At 41.6% G+C, this 21,827-nt stretch overlaps 1 protein-coding gene across 1 annotated transcript in view; it reads left to right on the top strand.

The window, feature by feature from the left end:
* LRP2 (LDL receptor related protein 2) overlaps positions 1 to 21,827 on the top strand; it is a gene marked incomplete at its 5' end in the record, with an annotated part of 164,926 nt that overhangs the window by 125,941 nt on the left and 17,158 nt on the right. The window contains 16 exons of the mRNA XM_081936538.1: positions 1,367 to 1,590; positions 3,224 to 3,401; positions 4,506 to 4,702; positions 5,276 to 5,521; positions 7,792 to 7,920; positions 10,882 to 11,001; positions 11,299 to 11,415; positions 11,826 to 11,942; positions 13,557 to 13,694; positions 15,124 to 15,246; positions 15,427 to 15,555; positions 17,306 to 17,437; positions 17,806 to 17,937; positions 19,329 to 19,472; positions 20,821 to 20,986; positions 21,600 to 21,728. Of these exons, the coding sequence (XP_081792664.1) occupies positions 1,367 to 1,590; positions 3,224 to 3,401; positions 4,506 to 4,702; positions 5,276 to 5,521; positions 7,792 to 7,920; positions 10,882 to 11,001; positions 11,299 to 11,415; positions 11,826 to 11,942; positions 13,557 to 13,694; positions 15,124 to 15,246; positions 15,427 to 15,555; positions 17,306 to 17,437; positions 17,806 to 17,937; positions 19,329 to 19,472; positions 20,821 to 20,986; positions 21,600 to 21,728 (2,421 nt within the window). The remainder of the gene's footprint in view (positions 1 to 1,366; positions 1,591 to 3,223; positions 3,402 to 4,505; positions 4,703 to 5,275; positions 5,522 to 7,791; positions 7,921 to 10,881; positions 11,002 to 11,298; positions 11,416 to 11,825; positions 11,943 to 13,556; positions 13,695 to 15,123; positions 15,247 to 15,426; positions 15,556 to 17,305; positions 17,438 to 17,805; positions 17,938 to 19,328; positions 19,473 to 20,820; positions 20,987 to 21,599; positions 21,729 to 21,827) is intronic.

Here is a 21,827-nt window from a genome sequence, read left to right as displayed (position 1 = left end):
CAGTAGGAGATAACAAAGCATGTTTTAAAAAGCGGAACAGAGTAGACAGATACCTGGCTTGCAAGTTTTATTTTGTACTAGATCTCCTAAAGCCCATCAAGATAGTATAACCTTCAAAATTCAGCCCAAAATTAATTTAATTTTAAATCGTTGGTTTTGTTCAGAATCAAAATGTGTGGTTTATTATTCAACTTTGTTTTGAAACATAAAGACCCTGCTTGGATAAAAGCGAGAATGAACAAGTATGACTATGCTAGAATAGTCCAAGAGCCTTGGTGATGCAGTGGTTAGAGTGCAGTACTGCAAGCTACTTCTGCTGTCTGCCCGCTACCTGCAATTTGGCAGTTCAAATCCCACCAGGCTCAGGGTTGACTCAGCCTTCCATCCTTGCGAGGTGGGTAAAATGAGGACCCAGATTGTTGGGGGGAATATGCTGAGTCTGTAAACTGCTTAGAGAGGGCTATAGAGCACTGTGAAGTGGTATATAAGCCTAAGTGCTATTGCTATTGCTGTAGTACATCTTTTCCTTCCCAATTGGTTTCTCTTTAAAATGCGCTAACTAAATCAGAATAATTAGGGTGAAAAAGTTTAGTGCTAAACTTTTACTTGCATTCTATCCTTTCATTCCTTTAACAACAGTGAATCTGGAGGAATACTAAATGAATAATCTCTGCTTGACTCTAAAGTTAAGTTTGTTTGCCTTGAAAATCATTTCACTTTTAGGATGAGCTAAGTCAGAATGATTGGCCATTGCACATCAGCATCCTTACTTATGAAGTAAATACAGGTAGTCCTGGACGTCTGGCCACAATCGAGCCCAACATTTATGTTGCTAAGTGAAACATTTCTTAAGTGACTTTTGTCCCATTTTTATGACTTTTCTTGGCCACGGTGGTTAAGTGAATCATTGCAATTGTTAAGTGAGTAACACGGTTGTTAAGTGAATTTGGCTTCCCCATTGACTTTGCTTGTCAGAAGTTGCAAAAGGGGATCACGTGACTTCGGGACACTGCAACCGTCATAAATATGAACCAGTTGCCAAGCTGAATTTTGATCATGTGACCATGGGGATGCGGCAACGGACGTAAGTGTGAAGAATGGTCCCGCATCACTTTTCTCCATGCCGTTGTAACTAAATGAACTGCTTTAAGACGAGGACTCATTGTACTTCATAAGTAACCCTTACAATAATATAGAAATCTAAATAAAAAAATAAAAAATTGCAAAGTAGTATTTTGTATGATTGTGTTCAGAATTATAATTACTATTTAGTTTCCATGCTTTTAGAAACAAGCAGAATGTTGATTGAGGATTATGTTTCCTTTTCTTTTTCTTCAGTGTTATGTGTTATGTTTTCTTCTTATAGGTACTCAGATCTTGATGGTCAGCATCGCCATACGGTGTACGATGGGGTATTGCCTCATCCGTTTGCAATTACAATTTTTGAGGATACTATCTATTGGACTGACTGGAACACAGGGACCATTGAAAAGGGAAATAAATATAACGGAACAGGCAGAATGGTACTAGCAAACACCACTCACAGGCCCTTTGATATTCACGTCTATCACCCATACAGGCAACCAATAGGTAAGGAATATATTCTATGAGGGTAGGTCTGGATTCTGGATTTTCTTCTGACCTAGGCTTCCCAAAAGCACGAAGCCGACTCCTCGTCCCAGGAAAGCCCCTTTTATTTAGGTTAAAGGGAATTCCTCTCCAGCAAAGTCCCGGCCAACAGTCTTTCAAGAGATTTCACAACTACAGACCTTTATCAGGCTTGGAGAGAGGCCAGGCCGATATTTTCCAAACGCCACTCTGTAGCAGACAATATTTGGCAAGAAGTCAAGAACAGATCTTCACCCTAATGAATTGAACTAATTCATCTCCTGCAAACTGCCCTCCCCTTTCGCTCCTCTTTATTCCCTATGGGAGGGGCCATTCACCGTCCACCTGTGCCTTTACTCCCGAGTCGACCCTTGTTCCTTAGCCCTTCTCCTGGCATGTGCACACTGGGAACAGGCTCCAGCTGTTCTTCTGCCCCACTGATGTCCAACTGTGAAGGCAGCTGATAAATGTCGGACAGCCCTGGCCCCCATCTATGCCTCCGACGCAGAGCACTCATCAGAGCCTTCCCCAGACTCCAGGACTGGCCATGTTCCTCCCCAACCTTCTCACTGTCTGAGCCTGCCACCAGCTCTGATGGCCACTGGCGGGCCACAACAGAAGTGGAAAGACATGGGCAGTTTACAAAGGTGTACTAACTGTTTTGTCTACTGCTTGCATTGCTTTTTTATCATGTGTTATGATCCTCAGTTTAAATTTAAGCTCAGTGATGATTTGGATGATCAGTTCCTTCTGCCGAACATTTTGATGGAGTTTTTGAGTTGCTCAGATTTTCAGTCCATTATCTGTCCCGTATGCCAAATCTCAAGATGATCTGCCATTTCTCATGGGTTTTGCAAGAAGAGATGGAAGGAAAAACCGAACCCAATCTGCTATCGGCTCCTGATGACATGCTCCATATAATTCGACACTCATTTCTATTTAATTACTCAGGGAATTTTTCCAGGATGCTAAGTGGGCTGAATATAGGTAGACCTCGACTTACGACCACAATGGAGCCTAAATTTTCTGTTGTTAAGTGAGACGTTAAGTGAGTTTAGTCCCATTTGACATTTCTTACCATAGTTGTTAAGTGAATCACAGCAGTTGATAAGTTAGTAACATAGTTGTTGAGTGAATCTGGCTTCCCCAGTGAATTTGCTTGAAAGAAGGTTTGCAAAAGGTGATCCCATGACCCAGGGACACAATAACGGTCATAAGCATGAACCTTTTGCCAAGCATCTGAATTTCGATCACATGATCGCGCGGACAAAGCTACATGCTCCAAAGATCATAAGGATGTGGAATATGGTCATAAGTCATCTTTTTTCAGTGCCATTGTAACTTTGAACAGCCGTTAAATGAACTGTTGTAACTCGAGGACTCCCTGTATTCCATTTAAACATTTTCATATAGGGCCCACATAGGAAACAGTTCAAATATTGTCTTTGGGCCCAACGTATCCTGATCCAGATCTGTAGGTTAAAATGCAAACATTGGATAGATAGATCAGAGCTAAGATGGGTGCATTCTTGGGCATTTTATTAGCAATAATGTCGTTTGTAGTATTTTGTTGATGGGGAATAATGAGATATTTCTCACCTCATTTTTTTACTAGTAAGTAATCCTTGTGGGACCAACAACGGTGGCTGTTCCCATCTGTGCCTAATAAAAAACGGTGGCTCCGGTTATTCCTGTGAATGTCCTGATAACTTCGTGGTAGTGCAGTTGGGCAGCACAGGTCACTGCCTCCCAATGTGCTCCAGCACTCAATTCCTGTGTGCTGACACTGAGAGGTAGGCATATGCAATGCCACAATTGCTTTATTTGTTGCATGTTATGTCCTATACTTCAAGGATACTTCCAACTAGGATACTGTATGTTACTGCTTGGCTCTCATTTAATCCGTGAGAAAAAGGGTTGATCACACTCAATGAACTTTATGCAGAACTGCATCTAAAATACTCTTGTTTTAGTCTGACCTTCTACTCACTATCCCAGTTTTCCCTCCCCGATGCTTCATCTAGAACAGGGATGTTAAAATCAGTTTCAATGAGGGCTGCATCAGCGCTGTGGTTGACCTCAGGGGACTGGGTGGGCAGGGCTGACTGGGTGGATGGGGCCAGCCTGATGCCACTCACTGGGCATGGCGTACTGGCTCTGTGTGGTGCCACTCCTCAAACTGCTGACATGTTTCCTCTTCCTGGGTAGACCAGGCCGAAGCCACGCTGGCCTGATGTTTCCTCTTCACATTACATAGATCAGGTCAAAGCAAGGTGGCTGGCCCCTTACCTTACATTTTCCACGATGATCCCACGGGCTGGTTCCAATTACATTGTGGGCCGGATCTAGCCCACGGGCCTTGGGTTTGACACCCCTGATCTAGAAAGTTGGACTATAATCCCCAGACTTTCCAGCCAGCAACTTCAAGAGTTGCTGGCCTTTGGAGGGCCCAGTAGCATAGGATTCCTTATTTTTACTTCTTCAGTAACATTGCCTCCAGAGGTGGGTTGCTGCCGGTTCGGCCCAGATTGGGTGAACCGATAGTAGCGGCAGCATGCACATGCACAGAAGTGTCATGTGGGAGCGCACGCAGGAGCGTGCCTGAACTGTTAGCAAAAAAATTAGCAACCCACCTCTCATTGCCTCGTGTCACTTTGCTACCAGGGAGGCTGGGACACTATTCGAGTGGTCAGATTGGCCTAAGTTATGCATCCAGGCAATGCTTTGGGTTGAAAAGGGAAAAGACTCATTTTCATTTGCAGCAACTGCTACAAGCAATGCGAGTCCCTTTTGGGAGAGGGGGCGGTATAAAAGTTTGAAATAAAGTAAAGTAAAGTAAAGCTTGTACTTTATATCTGCAAACTCCTGCAAAGAAACACATTTTTGGTTTCCCGTAGATGCATTCCTATCTGGTGGAAATGTGATGGCCAAAGAGATTGTCGGGATGGGTCCGATGAGCCTCCCACATGTCCAGTTAGGTACTGCAGTGTCGGGCAATTCCAGTGCAATGATGGCAACTGTACTAGTTCCCACTACTTGTGCAACGGTGTCCCAGAGTGTCCTGATGGGTCCGATGAAGACCATGTGCTTTGTGGTATGTGGAAAGCTTTCTAATCTATTCACAAATATCACCCATGTATTCATCAAGAGCATAAACAGTAGACTGTCCTGTTTCTATGAGTAGGAATTAGACAAACCTCAACAGAACAGCCATTATGACCTGCCCAAGACCAAATCTGCTTTGAGTTTTTAATATATCCACCAGATTCATTACTTGCGGCTCTCTAGATTTCCATGCTCATTCACAAAGCTTTTTCAGCTCTGCATCACTAAATGTCTATGGAGATTCTCAGTCATCCAGGTCACGGTTGTCCCAAAGGTGCTTTTTCAAGAGGCAACTGGACTTTCTGGTTTTTTACTTTGAAGACAGTTCGCTTCTCATCCAAGAAGCTTCTTCATGCTGTCAAGATTTTCTGAGGGTCGAAAGGCACCTGGGCTGGATAAAGCAGCTCCATATCGGTCTTTTTCTGTAATAAAATGTTTCCATCTGTCTGCATGTCGAGGTTTTCAGGATTATTATTATTATTATTTATTTTTGGGGGGGCGTCCGCCGAATGAAATCGTATTATGCATTTTCTTAGCAATGTAAAGTTCTGGTTTCTTTTAGCCAATCACCAATGCGAATCTCACCAGTGGCAATGCGCTAACAAACGATGCATCCCGGAAGCCTGGCAGTGTGACCGAGAAGACGACTGTGGTGATAATTCAGATGAGGATAGCGCTCATTGTGCCAGCAGAACGTGTCGCCCAGGCCAGTTTGAATGTAACAATGGCCGATGCATCCCCCAGACCTGGAAATGTGATGTGGATAACGATTGTGGTGATAACTCAGATGAACCATTCCATGAATGCAGTAAGCAAAACGCACCTTGAGCTACTTTATATCATCGCTGTACCAATTAAGAGGCACTGCTTGGCTTTCCTCTTAGCGGTAACTGCCAAACAGTGTGAGAGGCAGGAGAACGAGTGCGTAGGGAAATAACTCTCTGAAGTGCCTCTTTCCTATCATGCCCATTGCAGAGCATGAAATAAAGACCGACACATTGCTTCCAGTTGAAGAAAGGCCTGATTCTTTATGCATGAATATTAATCTTGACTAAACAAATACCGTATTTTTCAGGGTATAAGGCACACCTTTTTCCCTCAAAAAAAGAGGCTGAAAATCTGGGTGCGTCTTATACACTGAATACAGCATTTTTTTTGCCGCCTGACCCTACCTCCTTCACCAAAATAGCCGTGCAGAGCCTGTCGGAGGCTTTCAGAGAGCTCTGGGGGCTGGTGAGGGCAGAAATGAGCAAAAAATGGACTGTTTTTTGCTCAATTCCCTCCCCCCCCCCAGCCCCCGGGAGCACTCTATAAGTTTCCTAATGCCCCTTTTTTGACAAAAAATGGGCCCGTTTTTGTGAAAAACAGGCCTTTTTTGCTTGTCTCCCCCCCTTCCGGGAACACTCTACAAGCCTCTTAAGGGCTGTTCATGCCATTTAAAAAAAAACAAAACACGCTTGTTTTCGTGAAAAACAGGCTGTTTTTGGGAGGTTTGCAGAGTGCCAAAACTTTTTTTAAAAATTGGCCTCTTCAAAACCTTGGTGCGTTTTATATTTCGAAAAATACTGTAGTTGCTTCCATGTTGAAAGGGATGGAAGAACATGCCTTTGTTTGCCTGTAGTCACTTTAGAGAGTTCAGTTTGTATTTTGATGTGAAAGACTTCAAGGAAAAACCTACTAACAATTTGGAACTGTTCCACTGCTTTTCCTGCCCCATTTCTTCTTTCCTTTTCCTAAATAAAGGACTCCTTTCTTTTTGGAAATCAATTTGGGAAAGAGGCAGGGTCCCTGTCATTCCTGATTTGAAATAATTAACCCTTCAGAGTGCCATCTGGTATCATATACATTACCTGGGTTAAGCCCCATCAGATTCATTTGAGTTTATTTCTGAACTGATGCATAGAATGTCAGACTCAAATACCATTCTAATCAGATATAATATGCCACCCGTAAGGGATGTGGAAATGTAAAGTAAAATCCATCCGAGCAATTTTATATTAAATCAACAAAGAACTTTATTGAATCCATGTATCACATCAGGAAAAGATTTAGTATGAGGCTGAGGAATATCTCTAAACTTCAAAATTTTTAAAGAATTGAGTATACACCAAAGTTGTTGAGCCCTGAATTTGGTTCTGTTGAGCCAAATTATCTGGGCCCAGCAACTTTGGTCTACAATGAATACTTATTGACAAAATCTTACGCTAATGGGAGAGAATTAGGCCAGTACAATTATAAGGTTATAAAACAATTGGGAAGAACTGGAGTTAGATATTGTCTAATTCTATCGTAAGTAAAGGGATTGCTTCTAATAAGGGACAATATCAAGGAAGAGTAGAAGTTTTTAATGTTCGCTTACTGCATTGGAGGCGAACCTATTGCACCTGTGCCAGAGGTGGCATGCAGAACCCTGTCTGCCGCACATGTACGTGTCTCCTGCCGGCCAGCTGGTCTTTGAATCTCTGCCATGCGTGCGGGGGGGGGGTGTATGTGGGGGGGCGTATGTGCATGTGTGTGGGTGGGGCACATGCAGGGGGTGGGGATGGGGCACATGTGGGAGCATGCACACATGCGGAGGGGCTGGGGGACACATGCACATATGTGGTGGGTGGGGCGCATGCATGTGGGCTGCATGTTCATGCATGATGGGGTGCATGTGCAGGGGCTGTGTGTGCATTGCATTTTGAGGGTTCACACATGCGCACACGTGCTTCAGGCACTTGGCACGGAAAAGGCTAACTGTCACTACCCTACTGGTACTATCCAGATATGTTGGGCATCATCTCCCAATTATTGAGTGGAGGAAGTTGCCTGATTAAGGAAGGCAATTTTATTTATTTTTCTACAGCTACATAGTATACATTTTTTTAAAAATAAACACAGTCACTTTCACTTGTTGAGCACCTTTATGTGGAAAAACCTTCATTGAATTGAAAAAACGAATATATTATAGTAATTGTAGTTTATTTACTATTGCATTTTTGAAAATAACCCTGGTATGATGCTTATTATTTTCTCTAATGAAGAATTGGATCAAAAAGTCATGTCATTTTCTCTCTCTCTCTCTCTCTCTTTTAGTGGGTCCCGCCTATCGATGTGATAATTATACAGAATTTAGCTGTAGGACCAATTACCGCTGCGTCCCTCTCTGGTCTGTCTGCAATGGTTTCAATGACTGCAGAGACAACAGTGATGAACAAGGCTGCGGTAGGTTTAGGAGCTTCAAAAAGGACACCCTGTAAAATCTGAGAGCCCCATATTGGCTTCCATGCCACTTGCAAGCAATGCTTCTACGTTGGTGGCAGAATGTCACAGTAATGGTTGCTTTTCATTTGCTTAACAACTGGAAGGTCATTAACAGCATTTGAAATTAAAGACCTTGGAGGTAAACTTATTTACAGTAATCAAAATTGTGGATTTCTCTGATATTTGCTCTTGTGAAGGTCCAAACTATCTGAAACTGTCACCTAGTTATTACTGTTACATTCAATTGCTGCTGTTCCCGCTCAAGGTGCTTATTTTCTGTGAATTCAAACATAGATTTATCAGCATTCTTTGTTGTGGCCCACCGGCGCCCAGCAGAGCTGGCAGCAGAGTCAGACAATGAGGAGGTTGGGGAGGAACATGGGCCAGTCCTGGGGGTTGAGGAAACAAGGGCTCTTCAGGCAAGGGCTCTGCGTCGGAGGCAGAGAGGGAGCTAGACAGCAGTGAGGCAGAGGAACAGCTGGAGCCTGTTCCCAGTGTGTGCATGCGCAGAGCTGCCAGAAGACAAGAACAACTAAGAAAAGCAGGATTGACTTGAGAGTAAAGCCAAACCTTGGAGGTGATTGGCCCCTCCCATAGAGAAGCGAAAAGAGGAGCAAACAGGGAGTGGGCTTTTGTAGGAAACTATTTGTTCCTCTGGTCATTTTAAGAGTGGAAAGTTCTGTTTATGACTATATTGAGACTCTGTGCCGTGTTGTCTTGCTCTGTGTTTGGAACCTAGTTATCTGGCAGCTTGCCAAGTGAGATAAGGTTCGTGTTGATAAATATTCCTCTGAGAGACTGCCAAGCCTTGCTGACTGTGAATGAAAGGAATTCACAGTTGTGTAAATAAAAGAGGTTTTGCCGGGATCAAGACTCTGCTTCATGCTTGTTAAGGTCAGAACAATCTTTTCATCTGGGCATATTTTTGTGAAGTGAGAATAGCCAGTTTGGTGCAGTGGTTAAAGTGCCATACTTGAAACCAGGGCACTGTGAGTTCTAGTCCCACCCGAAAGCTCTTCAGCTAGCCATGTTCTCTCAGCCCAACTCGCCTGACAAGGTTGTTGCTGTCAGGTTAATAAGAGGAGGAATAAATATTATTAGTATGTTTGCGAGCTTGAGCTTATTTATAACCAATAATAAAGGCAAGATATAAATAATTATATGTGATTATCTTTTAAAGTTTTTCCGAATATTTGACAAATCCCCAGAGGTTGTGCATAATGGTAAAGGAAGTGTGCTTGAAATAAAAAGAAAATGAAAGAGCTCCATTGCTAGGAGAAAGTGGTAAAGTGGTAATGAGTGACAGTGAGAAGGTGGCACTTCTTAATGTATGTTTTGTGTCTGCCTTCTCTCAGAAAGTACATAGAGCCCTAGCTGCTGTTCATTATACCACTGGGGAATGAGAAAACTACAACTTAGGGCAGACAGGGTAAGAGAGAACATGCCTAAATTAAATGAGTAAATGTATCCAAGACTGCATGGATTTATATTCCAGGGTACTGAAGCAGAAATGATTGCCAAACCGTTCTCGGTAATCTTAGAGAAATCCTGAAAGTGAGGTGTTCTGACCTAGGGTTCCCCCAAAAGCACGAGGCAGAGTCCTGGTCCCGACAAAACCCCATTTATTAAACGAATGTGAATTCCTTTCATTCACATTCAGCAAGGCCTGGCAAACAGTCTTTCAAAGGAATATTTATGACTACAGACCTTATCTATCTTGGAAAGCTGCCATGTAAATATTTTCCAAATGAGGTGCTGTGCAAGGAAAGACTGGGCACAGAGTCTCTGAGATTCACGGACAGATCTTCACACTCCTGAAACGAATCTAACGAATTGTTTTCTGCAAAAGCCCACTCCCCCTTCCCTCCTCTTTTATTTCCTATGGGAGGGGCCAATCACCTTCCACCTGTGACTTTACTCCCAAGTCTACCCTGATTTCTGAGTTGTTCTTTTCTTCTGGCAGCTCTGCACATGCACACACTGGGAACAGGCTGTAGCTGTTCCTCTGCCTCACTGCTGTCTAGTTCTGTAGGCCCCTGATCACTGCCAGACGGCCTCGGCCCTGTCTCTGCCTCCAGCGCAGAGCCCTTGTCCGAGTCTTCCCCAGCCTCTAGGACTGGCCCATGCTCCTCCCCAACCTTCTCAATGTCCAACTCTGCTGCCAGCTTTAATAGCCGCTGGTGGGCCACAACATGAGATTTTGAAAGGCGGAAGGGAAGCAAATCTCATAATACTCTAGTTAATGAAATTGTAGATGGACCCATACAATAGTTGACCAAAAGACTACTTAAAATCTCCACTTCAGCTAGGAGGGAACTATTTAGTGGAGGCCACGAGCCTGGGCCAGGAGCTCTTCAACACTTCTTGTCAGGGATTTGGTCCAAGGGGCTGTGGGGTGATGATACAAAGCTGAGAGGAAACTGGCTAACATTGAAACGAAATAAGAATTTAAAAGATACACTGTAGACAAGTGTGAGAAGTGGGCTGAACTGAACAGGAGGGGATTTAACAAATGTAATAGTAGTCTGTGCAGGAAAAAAGAGAGTAAGGCATGAGTATAAAATGGAGGAGTTAAATTGCCTGCCAGGAGTTAAATTTCCTTTTCCTTACAGACCTGCGAAGGTTGTAAATGTGAAGATTGCTTGCAAAGTTACATTTTCATCGCCATCATAACAGCATTAACGGTTATTGAACAAGGCAGTCACTAAAAGACGACTATCTGTATTTCTTTTCTTTTTCAAAGTATGCCCTTTGAGGAGTCACTGTACAACAAAGTCTTTTACTGTTTAACTTTCTGCTATTGCTATCCCTGTACCAACCTTATTTGCGGGTCTCTTCTTTCCCAGTTGCGTTTGAGAAGGGCGTGTTAATTGTTACTGGCAATTGATTTCTCTCTCCCTTGGGCCCTTGTGTGTTCTGCAGAATCCCTGACTTGTGATCCTTTGGGAGATTTCCGCTGTGATAATCACCGGTGCATTCCACTGCGATGGAAGTGCGATGGAAACGACGACTGTGGGGATGACTCCGATGAACAAAACTGCAGTAAGGGCTTCCTCCCCCACCTTTTTAAAAAAGAAAACCTGCAGTGTTGTTTGCTTTGTATTAAAATACTTTTTACATTTACTTGCTGGAATTTTATCTGTAAGTGGTAAGTTGATGTCTTGATTGGGGGAGGTGGGTTGGAGGGAGGAATCTGTCCCTTCCAAATGGCATAATTTCCAAGATTTTTTTAATGAAAAAATTAGCAAGTGAGCAACATAATGGTATAAAATGTGAGATATTCTGCTCTGAATGAATTTGCAAAAGTTCACACCGTGTTTGAATGATTCTTATTGCAAGGTCCTCGTGAATGCACAGAAAGTGAGTTTCGGTGTGAAAACCTGCGCTGCATTCCTTCCCGGTGGTTGTGTGACCATGACAATGACTGTGAAGACAACTCAGATGAAGTAGATTGTGGTGCGTATTGCACTTTGAATGTGTCCTTCCTTTGATTTCATGCAAATCTCTCTCCCTCCCTCCCTCCCTCCCTTCCTCCCTGTCCCTCCCTCCCTCTCCCTCACTCCTTCACTCTCTCCCCCCTCCCTCCTCCTCTCTTGCCCTCTCTCCCTCCCTCTCTCCCTCCCTTCCTCCCTGTCTCTCCCTCCCTCTCCCCTACTTCCTCTCCCTCCCTCCTTCTCTCTCTCCCTCCCTCCCTCTCTCTCCTCTTCCTCCCTCCCTCCCTCCCTCCCTCTCTCTTCCTCCCTTTCTCTCCCTCTCCCTCCCTCTCTCTCTCTCTCCCCCTCTCCCTCCCTCCCACCAAACTAGCCACCTCATGGCTTTTAAAGAAAAAAAAAAAGATCCCAGAACTTATTTACTCTTCTTTTCAGAACTAAGGACCTGCCACCCAGGTTTTTTCCAGTGCAACAGTGGCCACTGTATTGGAGAACGATTCCGGTGTGACGGGAGTGCGGACTGCCTGGATTTCTCTGACGAAGCTTCTTGTCGTGAGTTCTCAGATTTGTGGCAGAAACCTGACGCCCATTCCTTACAATATCATGTCTTTTTCTTTTGTGAGGCGGGGGAAATAAAAGGCTACCTTTCTTTTTCTGTGACGAGAAGAATGTCAAGAAATGCTGAATGCAATCAGGATGAGCAGAAATGATAACAAGAGAATTCCAGCATCACTCTAGGACTCTTTGTCCCCCTTGTCCTCTTCAGTACAGTCTCCCAGATCCCTAAAATCTGCTCTGTATTCCTCAACTTTAAGGTTGCTGGTAACAAGAGAAATCAGATGCAGGTAGTCCTCGACTCATGACCACAGTTGATAGCAGAATCTCTGCTGTTAAGCAAGTTGTTAAGTGAATCACAGCCAATTTTATGATTTTTCGTTCCATGGTTGTTAAGTAAATCACTTACAATTGTTTAGTTAATAACATGGTTGTTAAGCGAATCTGGGTCCTCTCCCCCCCCCCCCCATTGACTTTCCCTGTCGGAAGGCAGCCGGGAAAGTCACAAATAGCGATCACGTGACCCTGGGGCCACTGCAACTGTCATAAATACATGCCAACTGCTTGAACCTTGATCATGTGACCATGGCAATGCTACAACGGCTGTAAGTGCGTGTACTAGTTTTAAGTCAGTTTTTCTGGTGCCATTGTAACACCAAACAAATGATTGTAAGTCAAGGACTACCTGTACACACTTTATTCTGCCTGATTACTTTAAAAAAAATATTTCCTGTTTCTACTCCACATTATATTTTTCTACACAATCTCTACAGCAGCGGTATCCAATCTTTCCGGTTCTGCTGGCTGGCAGCGGCAATAGGCAGGGAGGGGATGGTTTTGCACGTACGCCTGCCTATTGCTTGCACAAATGGACCTTCGCACACTCACCCACGGCTTCCCAACAACCTCAGATCCAAATGGGCTATGGACTGGTATTAGTCCATGGACCAGGGTTTTGGGGACCCCTGCAGTACAGTATAAAGCAATGGGGTTGTTGTTTTTTTTTAAAAAAATACCCCTTATTAAAGTTATATGATGTTGCTACCGTGTTTCCCCGGAAATAAGACAGGGTCAGTAAGTGCTTGGCCTTACTTTTGGGGAGGTCTTATTATTTTTGAGGTGTAGAAGGCCCGTGGTCTGCTGTTCAACTGACCAAGATAGCACTGGAAGTTCTTGCCAGCCCTAGCGTTGCTGGGCCTGCCGCTCTTTTTGCGGCCGCCACTAAGAGAAGGGGCACGGTAGCTAGTGTTTGTGGGAGCAGCCTCCACAAGTCTGTTCCGCGTAGGTGGCAGGTCCGTGTGGGGCATTTTCCTTCCTCCTTCCTCCCAGGAAATGGCGGGGACTGGCTGTGCATGTGTTTAAAGATTTTAGAGGAGGGCTTATTTTCAGGGGAGGGCTTATTTTAACGCATGCGCTCAAAACCCCGTTTGGGCTTATTGTCCAGGGAGGTCTTATTTTCAGGGAAACAGGGTATTACTAAAATCCTCTAAAAGCAGGACCTAAGGGGTATCTTAGTATTGGGGAAAACATCAATTTATTAGAACGTATTAAGAAATCGCTTGCATAGTATTACAAGGGCCATGATACTAAAACTGAATGTCTTTTTATCAGCCACTCGCTATCCAAATGGTTCTTACTGTCCCCCGTCAATGTTTGAGTGCAAGAACCACGTCTGTATTCAGCCCTATTGGAAATGTGATGGGGATGACGACTGTGGAGACGGGACAGATGAGGAACTTCAGTTCTGCTGTAAGCTGAAGCTTTGTTGTTGTTGTTTTTAGAGCCCACTCTTAGGTCCATCTAACTTTGGACCATCCCTCTTGCCAGAAAATTGGAAATGAAAAAAAAAAAGCTTTTATATTAGATTGGCAACCACATACTTGACTTCCCATATCCTAACCTCCTCTTGGATTCAAGATCAGCTTTTTCTATAACACGGAGAGGGTGCTTTTGCAGAACACTCAGGTGCTTAGATCTGGTTGAGTTTTATTTTTTGGCATATGCATTTTTATAGATAAGGGAATTGATGTATAATGCAGCAAATGAAAAATACAGAGATTACTAAGCATATAGAGATTCCTGAGCCTAAGGGGGGAGGGGGGAGTTAGAAAATTAATCAGGGAGCTGGAAGTTTTTCATGTCAACCTGAAAATAAACTCAAAAAGCTTTCTCAGATCTAGAAGCAGTGGGTGGAAACTAATCAAGGAGAAAAGCAACCTAGGACTAAGAGGAAATTTCCTGACAGAACAATTAATCAGTGGAACAACTTGCCTCCAGAAGTTGTAAAAAAAACGAAGTTTTTAAGAAGAGATGGATAGACGACTATTTGTCTGAAGTGGTGTAGGGTTTCCTGCCTAAGCAGGGGGTTGGACCTCTAAGGTCCTTTCCAACTCTGTTATTCTATTCTATTCTACTCGTGATAAACTCAGAGATCAATGTAGGAATGATAATAAATCCAACTTTTTTCAGATAAAATAATTCTATAAATAAATAAGAAGCTATCTGACAACAGGATAGCTCTCCAAAAGCAGAACAGAGCAGAAATGAATTTGCAATGGATGAAAGCTAGTAGAAGAAAGATCTACTTCAATAGCAATAGCACTTAGACTTATATACCGCCTCATAGTGCTTTTACAGCCCCCTCTAAGCGGTTTACAGAATCAGCCTATTGCCCACAATAATCTGGGTCCTCGTTTTTACCGATCTCGAAAGGATGGAAGGCTGAGTCAACCTTGAGCTGGTGAGATTCGAACTGCCAAATTGCAGGCAGCCAGCAGAAGTAACCCGCAGTACTTCATTCTAACCACTGTGCCATCGCAGCGCAGCTTCAAAGCTTCCTTCCAGGATCAGAGTGGAGCTGCTATTGTGGGATTGGGAAAGAAATTCAGAAACCAGGTTCTGCAGGCTTTTCCTACCTTTTATTAACTAGAATTAATATTGTCCATATGTTAACTGCAGATAATAGGATGGAATAACTCTGGTGAGATAGGACTAGTGAGCCTCTGACTGTATACTTGCTCCTGATTATGAGTAATTTAAGCTACATGCTTTCACTAGTCCATCTCTTTAAATGTATGAATTCTGCTAGTAGTTTAGCACTACCGTCTAATGTTCAGGAAATATTTGAAACAGTGACCCATAAACAATATTTAAACTCTTGTGACCTCTCTGATTTCAGTGGATGTTGTCTGTGAGCTCCCCTACCGCTTTCGTTGTGAGAATAATCGCTGCATCTACAGCCATGAGTTGTGTAACCAGGAGGATGACTGCGGAGATGGAAGCGATGAGAAAGAAGAGCATTGTAGGTTTATCCGTTTATCTGAACTCCAGGAATAAATAGATTAATTTGCTGTTTGTTGTTTGGTTTCGGGTTCTCGTACCTATGTTTAGTCTCTTAACTTTGTCCATATATTTTGCAGAATAATAATTTACCAGTGTGATTGCAAAGTTATGCAAAGTGTGCATGTCATTTTTTATGCAGGCAAAGAACCTACTCCCCAGCCTTGCACTCCTGAAGAATTTAAGTGTGGTAATGGAAAATGTATCCCACTGCATTATGTCTGCGATAATTATGACGACTGTGGAAACCATTTTGATGAGCTTGGCTGCAGTGAGTATTGTTGTGGTCACATGGGGAAAAATTTTTCTTGCAGGATTTCTCAGATGGGGTGAAGTGGAAACTTCATGTTTCAGGGCGATTGAAAATTATGGGGAAATCCACTGAAGTAAAACAATCCCCGAAAGAGAAAATGCCCTTTATCTGATCTGTCACACTGAACTCTGATGTCTCTCTCCCTTTCTTAACTGCCTCCATTTCATTTATTTTGGTAACACCATTCCAGCAGTTGAAACTTGAACGCAGTTTTTTAAAATCTCTGTGATACAACTTAAAGCAGCATTCAGTAACCTGATGCTCCCCAAATGTCTTAGATTTGTTGTTGCTGTTGTTGTTAGTTGCAAAGTCATTTCTGACCCATCGCATGTTCCTCCAGGCCTTCCTGTCCTCTGCCATCCCCAGGAGTCTATTTAAGCTCACGCCTACTGCTTCAGTGACTCCATCCAGCCGCCACATTCTCTGTTGTCTTTCTTTTGCCCTCAATCTTTACCAGCATTAGGCTCTTCTCCAGTGAGTCCTTCCTTCTCATTAGGTGGCCAAAGTATTTGAGTTTCATCTTCAGGATCTGGCCTTCTAAAGAGCAGTCAGGGTTGATTTCCTCTAGGACTGACAGGTTTGATTGCCTTGCAGTCCAAGGGACTCGCAAGAGTCCAGCACTATCGTTCAAAGGCCTCAATTTCTTAGATTACATATCCCATAATCCTTTGGCCATGCCATTTGGGGATTTATGGATGCTGAAAATCAAAACATTGAGGAGGAACTGAGTTATGCCTCAAATTATAGTGAACTATGCTCGCTCTGCGTTAACCCCTTTACCTTACAGCTTATTTATTCAAAGTAAAGTGACTCTGCCAGTGATTTTAAATAAAGTGTTTCTTTTAATCAATATAACTGAGAGTAATTCATGGGGGAACAGCTAAGATATAGCTACAGCTGTATATATGTAAATTAAGAAAAAAGTCATCTCCCCAACAGAAACACTATCAAAGGTTTTTCTCCCATTGACGTTAATAGAGTGAACACCAATTTATTTTTTTAAGAGTCTAAAGTGTTTAAGGCATTATAATAAAGCCAGGAGTTGGTCTTATATTAATGGGATATTTGATAGTAGTTTTATGGATTTGACATCTTTGTAATCAGCTGTGAGTGTTGGAGTTGTTGGTCTTCTATAATCATGGTAAATAAAAACAGAAGAAAGAAGAAGAGGAAAAAAATACATTGTTGGGAAAAAAAGAGGAGCCAAAAGTGATAAGATTTTACAGTCTGCTCCTCATCAACACCAGTTAGAATTTCTCCATTAATTGTTTTGGTGATGACAATTTAACCAAAGTTCATTAAAATGCCATTTGAATCTTCCGCTTCCTTTCAGTCCCATCAGTATGGAGCAGCCTGGTACTATGCAGTTAACTCCAAAATGGATCAGATCCTCCACTGTTTGGAAAAGGATTCACTGTTAATCAATGGACGACTTCTTTGTAAAGCCTAATTATGACTGGTTCTTAAAATAGCCATAATTGTTTTCTGCTCCCAAAGTGCAACAATCACCCACAAAACTGTTGCCTTAGTAATAATGGTATTTTCAATCAAACTTGCTTTGTGATTTTTTTAAAATTTATTTCAAAGGTTATTTTCTTTAAGAATCGAAGAGGATAAAGGGAAATTGAGTGAAAATGTTATGAATTGTAATTCTTTTATCCTTACTGATCAAAACTTACGACTACCTCTCCAACTCTTTTTCTTTAAGATCCCGGAACAGGCAGAACATGTGCTGAAAATATCTGTGAACACAATTGTACCAACCTAAGTGAAGGAGGCTTTATATGTACCTGCAGGCCTGGATACCATCCCAGTGACCTGGACAGGAATACCTGTGATGGTAGTTTTCATTTATACTTTGTTTTCTACCTTGGAAATACTTAGCAACCTTGAGCCCTCAAAATTACAATATATTGTGCAAATCCTATGTCATAGAATATTTTAGATCGCTGTTGGAAGTTGTTGCTCTGTTGTTCTTCTTAAAAATACATACACAAATTGAGATGATTAATTGAAGGGCATGTGGGGGAAGAGATTCTGCTGGAAGGATGCCGTCAGTGCAAACCTAATATCATTTGTCTGGCTTAAACTTAAAATGAAATCAAAGTGAGCAAAACATCGCAACCATCAGAGTAGAAAATAGCATCTCAACCAAGGCATGATTTTCTGTTCTAAACAAAAATGAACTCTATTTATCATTGATTTCAGATGTCAACGAATGTGAAGTCTTTGGCTCTTGTCCACAGCTTTGTAAGAATTCCAAAGGAAGTTATGAATGCTTTTGTGCTGAAGGATTCCGATCTGTTGGGGATCAACAGGGAAGACAATGTGCAGCCAATGGTAAGGCAATCAGGATTCCCCTGGAAATTATTATTGGGGGGGGGGGGGGTTACAGCCTGCACATCTTACAGGAGGGATACAGATAACAGAGCTGACCAGAGAGATAAGATAGTCAGAGGTGCCAATCTAATTGGCTGGAGAGACCTTCTCCAGTCCCACTCAACCCAAGGCCAGGGGTCTCCATCCAAACTGTTATTTCCATTGAGGTGCTAAAGCTCAAGGTATAGTGCATTCTGGGCATTGACAACTCTGTTGCTGAAGTCGTATTTTCTGCAATCGAGTTTGAAGCGGTTTACGTTAAGTTTGTATCTATTATGAGCTCGTGTATTGTTGGGGTTGAAGCTGAAGTAGTCATTGACAGGTAGGACATTGCAGCAGATAATTTTGTGTACTATGCTCAGGTTGGACTGAAGGCAGTGTAGTTCTAAGTTGTCTAAGCCCAAAATTTCAAGCCTGGTGGTATAAGGTATTCTGTTGTGAGCAGAGAGTGGAGTAGTATATTGGGCATTGATATATCCCTTCATTGAAAGGGAGAGGTGTTCTGATGAGAACATACAGTATAACAACAAAGGTCTTCGTCAACAATCAAGATGGGACAATATCAAAGAGCTTCCAACAGGACTCTAACTACAGAGAGAGAAAGAAGGATATTACTCTCTGTAATCAAAGCACTGTAATAGGGAATCAGATGACCGCTGCTTATGAAAGCTGATGCCCTAATAAAACATATTTGTTGTGAAAGCACTACAAGTTTCTGTGTTTAATTTATTATGTAAACTGACACAGTTCTTATCCCAGCCATCTCTTTTTAAAATAGGAATTCCTGGAAATTATTTTAGTCCAAGGTCAGGCTTCAAGCCTCCGTTATAAATACTGGAACATGTTATATCCCTGTTTCTCGAACACTTATTCTCCTTACTGAGTGATAAGGGGATGTTAAAATGGAGGTCAATTTTAAAGTTGTTTGTTAGGTGGCATAGGAATGGCCTGTTCAGAGAGATAAAGTGAAACATTTCACTGCATTTCAATTAAAACCTTCCAGAGGTTGTTGCATTACAACTGTCACCATCCTTCCCTATCAGCCAGGCTAGCTGGGACACATTCAAGGTGTCAATCAACATCTGGCACGCCATTGGTTTGACAGCCCTGATTATAAAAATGTACTAACAAGCTTATCTAGGGATAACAAGGCGGCTACAACGTGGTAAACATTTGAAGACTAGAATGAGTATTACCAAAAAGAGCTTCTGAGTTTTATAGCTAATTGTGCTCCATCTTTATAACCAAAATGCTTTATGGAAAGTGAATTTCAAGCAGATGCTTTAAAAATCCCTTTTGTGTTTGAATTGCTGAGTTCCACCAACATAATGTTTTCTTTTTTTCTTTTTTAGGTAACCCACCAATTTTACTTCTGCCGGATAATGTCCGTATTCGGAGATACAACATGTCATCTGAGCAATATTCAGACTATATTGAAAATGAGGAACACATTCAAGCAGTAGACTACCATTGGGATCCTGAAGGGATTGGCCTAAGTATGTTTTAGTTTTTGGTTATTAGAACATTGTAGCCACAGTGTGTGTGTGTGTGTGTGTGTGTGTGTGTGTGTGTGTGTGTCTGTCTGTGTGTGTGTGTGTGTGTGTGTGTGTGAGAGAGAGAGAGAGAAAGAGAGAGAGAGAGAAAGAGAGAAAGAGAGAGACAGAGAAGCAGAGAAATAACTTCTTCAGAATTTGTTTTTCATGGAATCATTAAGTTATGGGCATGTAATATTTTAAGTTCCTTATCTATTAAGTAGACATGATTGTAGCTTGTAAGAACTTTGTGAGATGTAATATTATGAATCACTTTGCAAATTAGACGTAAATATTTATTTATTATATGTTTATGCTACCCATCTCCCATCTATCTATCATCTGTCATCTATCTATCTATCTATCTATCTATCTATCTATCTATCTATCTATCTATCTATCTATCTATCTATCTATCTATCTATCATCTAAACTTACTCTAAACTATATAGTAAACTTGCTGCAGGAAACAGAGAAGAATCTTCTACCATTTCTGGTTCAGCAATATATTGTATAATACCCAAAGAAACCATTTAGTAAGGACCAATGAGATCTCTTTCTTTCTCTTACAAATGTCAATTAGGGAGCCATGATTTTAGCATTGGATAAAGTCATGGCTGTTTAGTTTAGATTTTGCTAAAGCAGCATTAGGATAAAATATCAAAAAGTGGACTTGTGGTCATCTAGTAAACTGACTTCCAGAAGACCAATTACCAATTAAGAATGAGTGTATTAAAAATTAGGAAACCTGACAGCCTGGTTACCCATTTATAAATATAAGTTTTCCAGATTGTTAATTTTTACAAGTTGAAATACTTCTTGTGGTTCCAAGATAGCACACCTCGTTGAAGCAGTTCCAAGAGTTTCTGTTTATGGACACTAAATTTCTTAGCTTCAGCAATGCTGATCTTTGGCTCATATGGTTTTAAACCATGACCTGTCCTACTGTACCCAACAGAAAGGAGTGAATGATATACATATCCATTGCTACAGTTTAAGCCTGAAAGTAGTTTGCAAATAGTCAGCAAGCTGGAGGCTTAACAAAAGGCATTGCGTTGGGTCAATTCTTCTTAGCCTGACAGATTTGATGAACTGTTTCAAAATAATGTTAAACCAGGATTATTAAACTGTAATCCATTGAACAGATCATGCCGTATCAAAATTAAACCAATATATGCATTTGCACAATGTGTGAACTGACTTACTGCATGCTTCTATCAATCCCATATTTGAAATGTTAGAAACTCAACATTGTTCTACTAAGCAATGTTTTTTCCAGTGAAAATATAAAGAGAGGTCTGAATTCTTCTAGGTGTTGTATACTACAGTATTCTTGGACGTGGATCACAATTTGGTTCCATCAAACGTGCATATATCCCCACATTTGAAGGCAGTGAAAATAATCCTGTGAAAGAAGTTGACCTGAACCTTAGATACTTGGTCAGTCCTGTTGGTTTAGCAGTGGATTGGGTTGGCAAGTAAGTGCAAAGTTAGATAAAAGTGCTTCAGAAATACACACACACACGCATTCAAGCATGCCTTGGTTCAAAATTACTGAGTTATTTTTTTCCTGGGAAATATACTTCTTGAATGCCAATTGGTATAATTTCTTGGGTCATAGAAACTTTTGTGGGTCTGTATTTGTTATTTTCATTGTTAAAGTTATTAATTACTATTATTGCCTCTGAAAGCTATCATGGGCAAGCTAGTGATGTTATGATATAAACAGGATCAGAATCTTACTCTCTGGCCATTTTTCATCCTTGGTGGACATTTGAAGTGTTCATATTTAAAGGGCCTATTAAACATAATAGAAGATGAGCACACTTTTTCTTTTATTTTCATTAAAAAATTCCCAAGAAATTATGCTGGCATAATTTGGTGAAATTTTAGCATTGCAGTTTTGGAACTTCACAGCAAGGGAATCTTGTTGAATAGATTCTGATTTGAAAACTGCCTGATCCAGGCCAACTAAGTTAAACATAAGGAAGATGAAACAATGTTAAATATTGTATAAGGAAGATTAACAAACAAATATTTATGTTAATGTTAAACATGACTCAAAAGTTATGCATTTTGTTTCTTAATTAGGCACATTTATTGGACTGATTCTGGGACAAACAGAATAGAGGTGGCGAAACTTGATGGGAGGTATCGGAAATGGTTAATCTCTTCTCTCCTGGATCAGCCAGCAGCCATAGCAGTCAACCCTAAGCTTGGGTGAGTATTTTCAACCCGGAATAACTGTAACAATAAGCAATATGGAATACTGCATTTCTTACCATTTTTTGGTCAAGATTTCTTTTTCTTTGTTCTGTT

The sequence above is a fragment of the Natrix helvetica genome (assembly GCF_964273705.1).
Source record: "Natrix helvetica genome assembly, chromosome: 1".
NCBI lineage: Eukaryota > Metazoa > Chordata > Lepidosauria > Squamata > Natricidae > Natrix > Natrix helvetica.
Note: the sequence above shows the minus strand (reverse complement) of the source record. Positions and strands in the feature narration are given on the sequence as shown.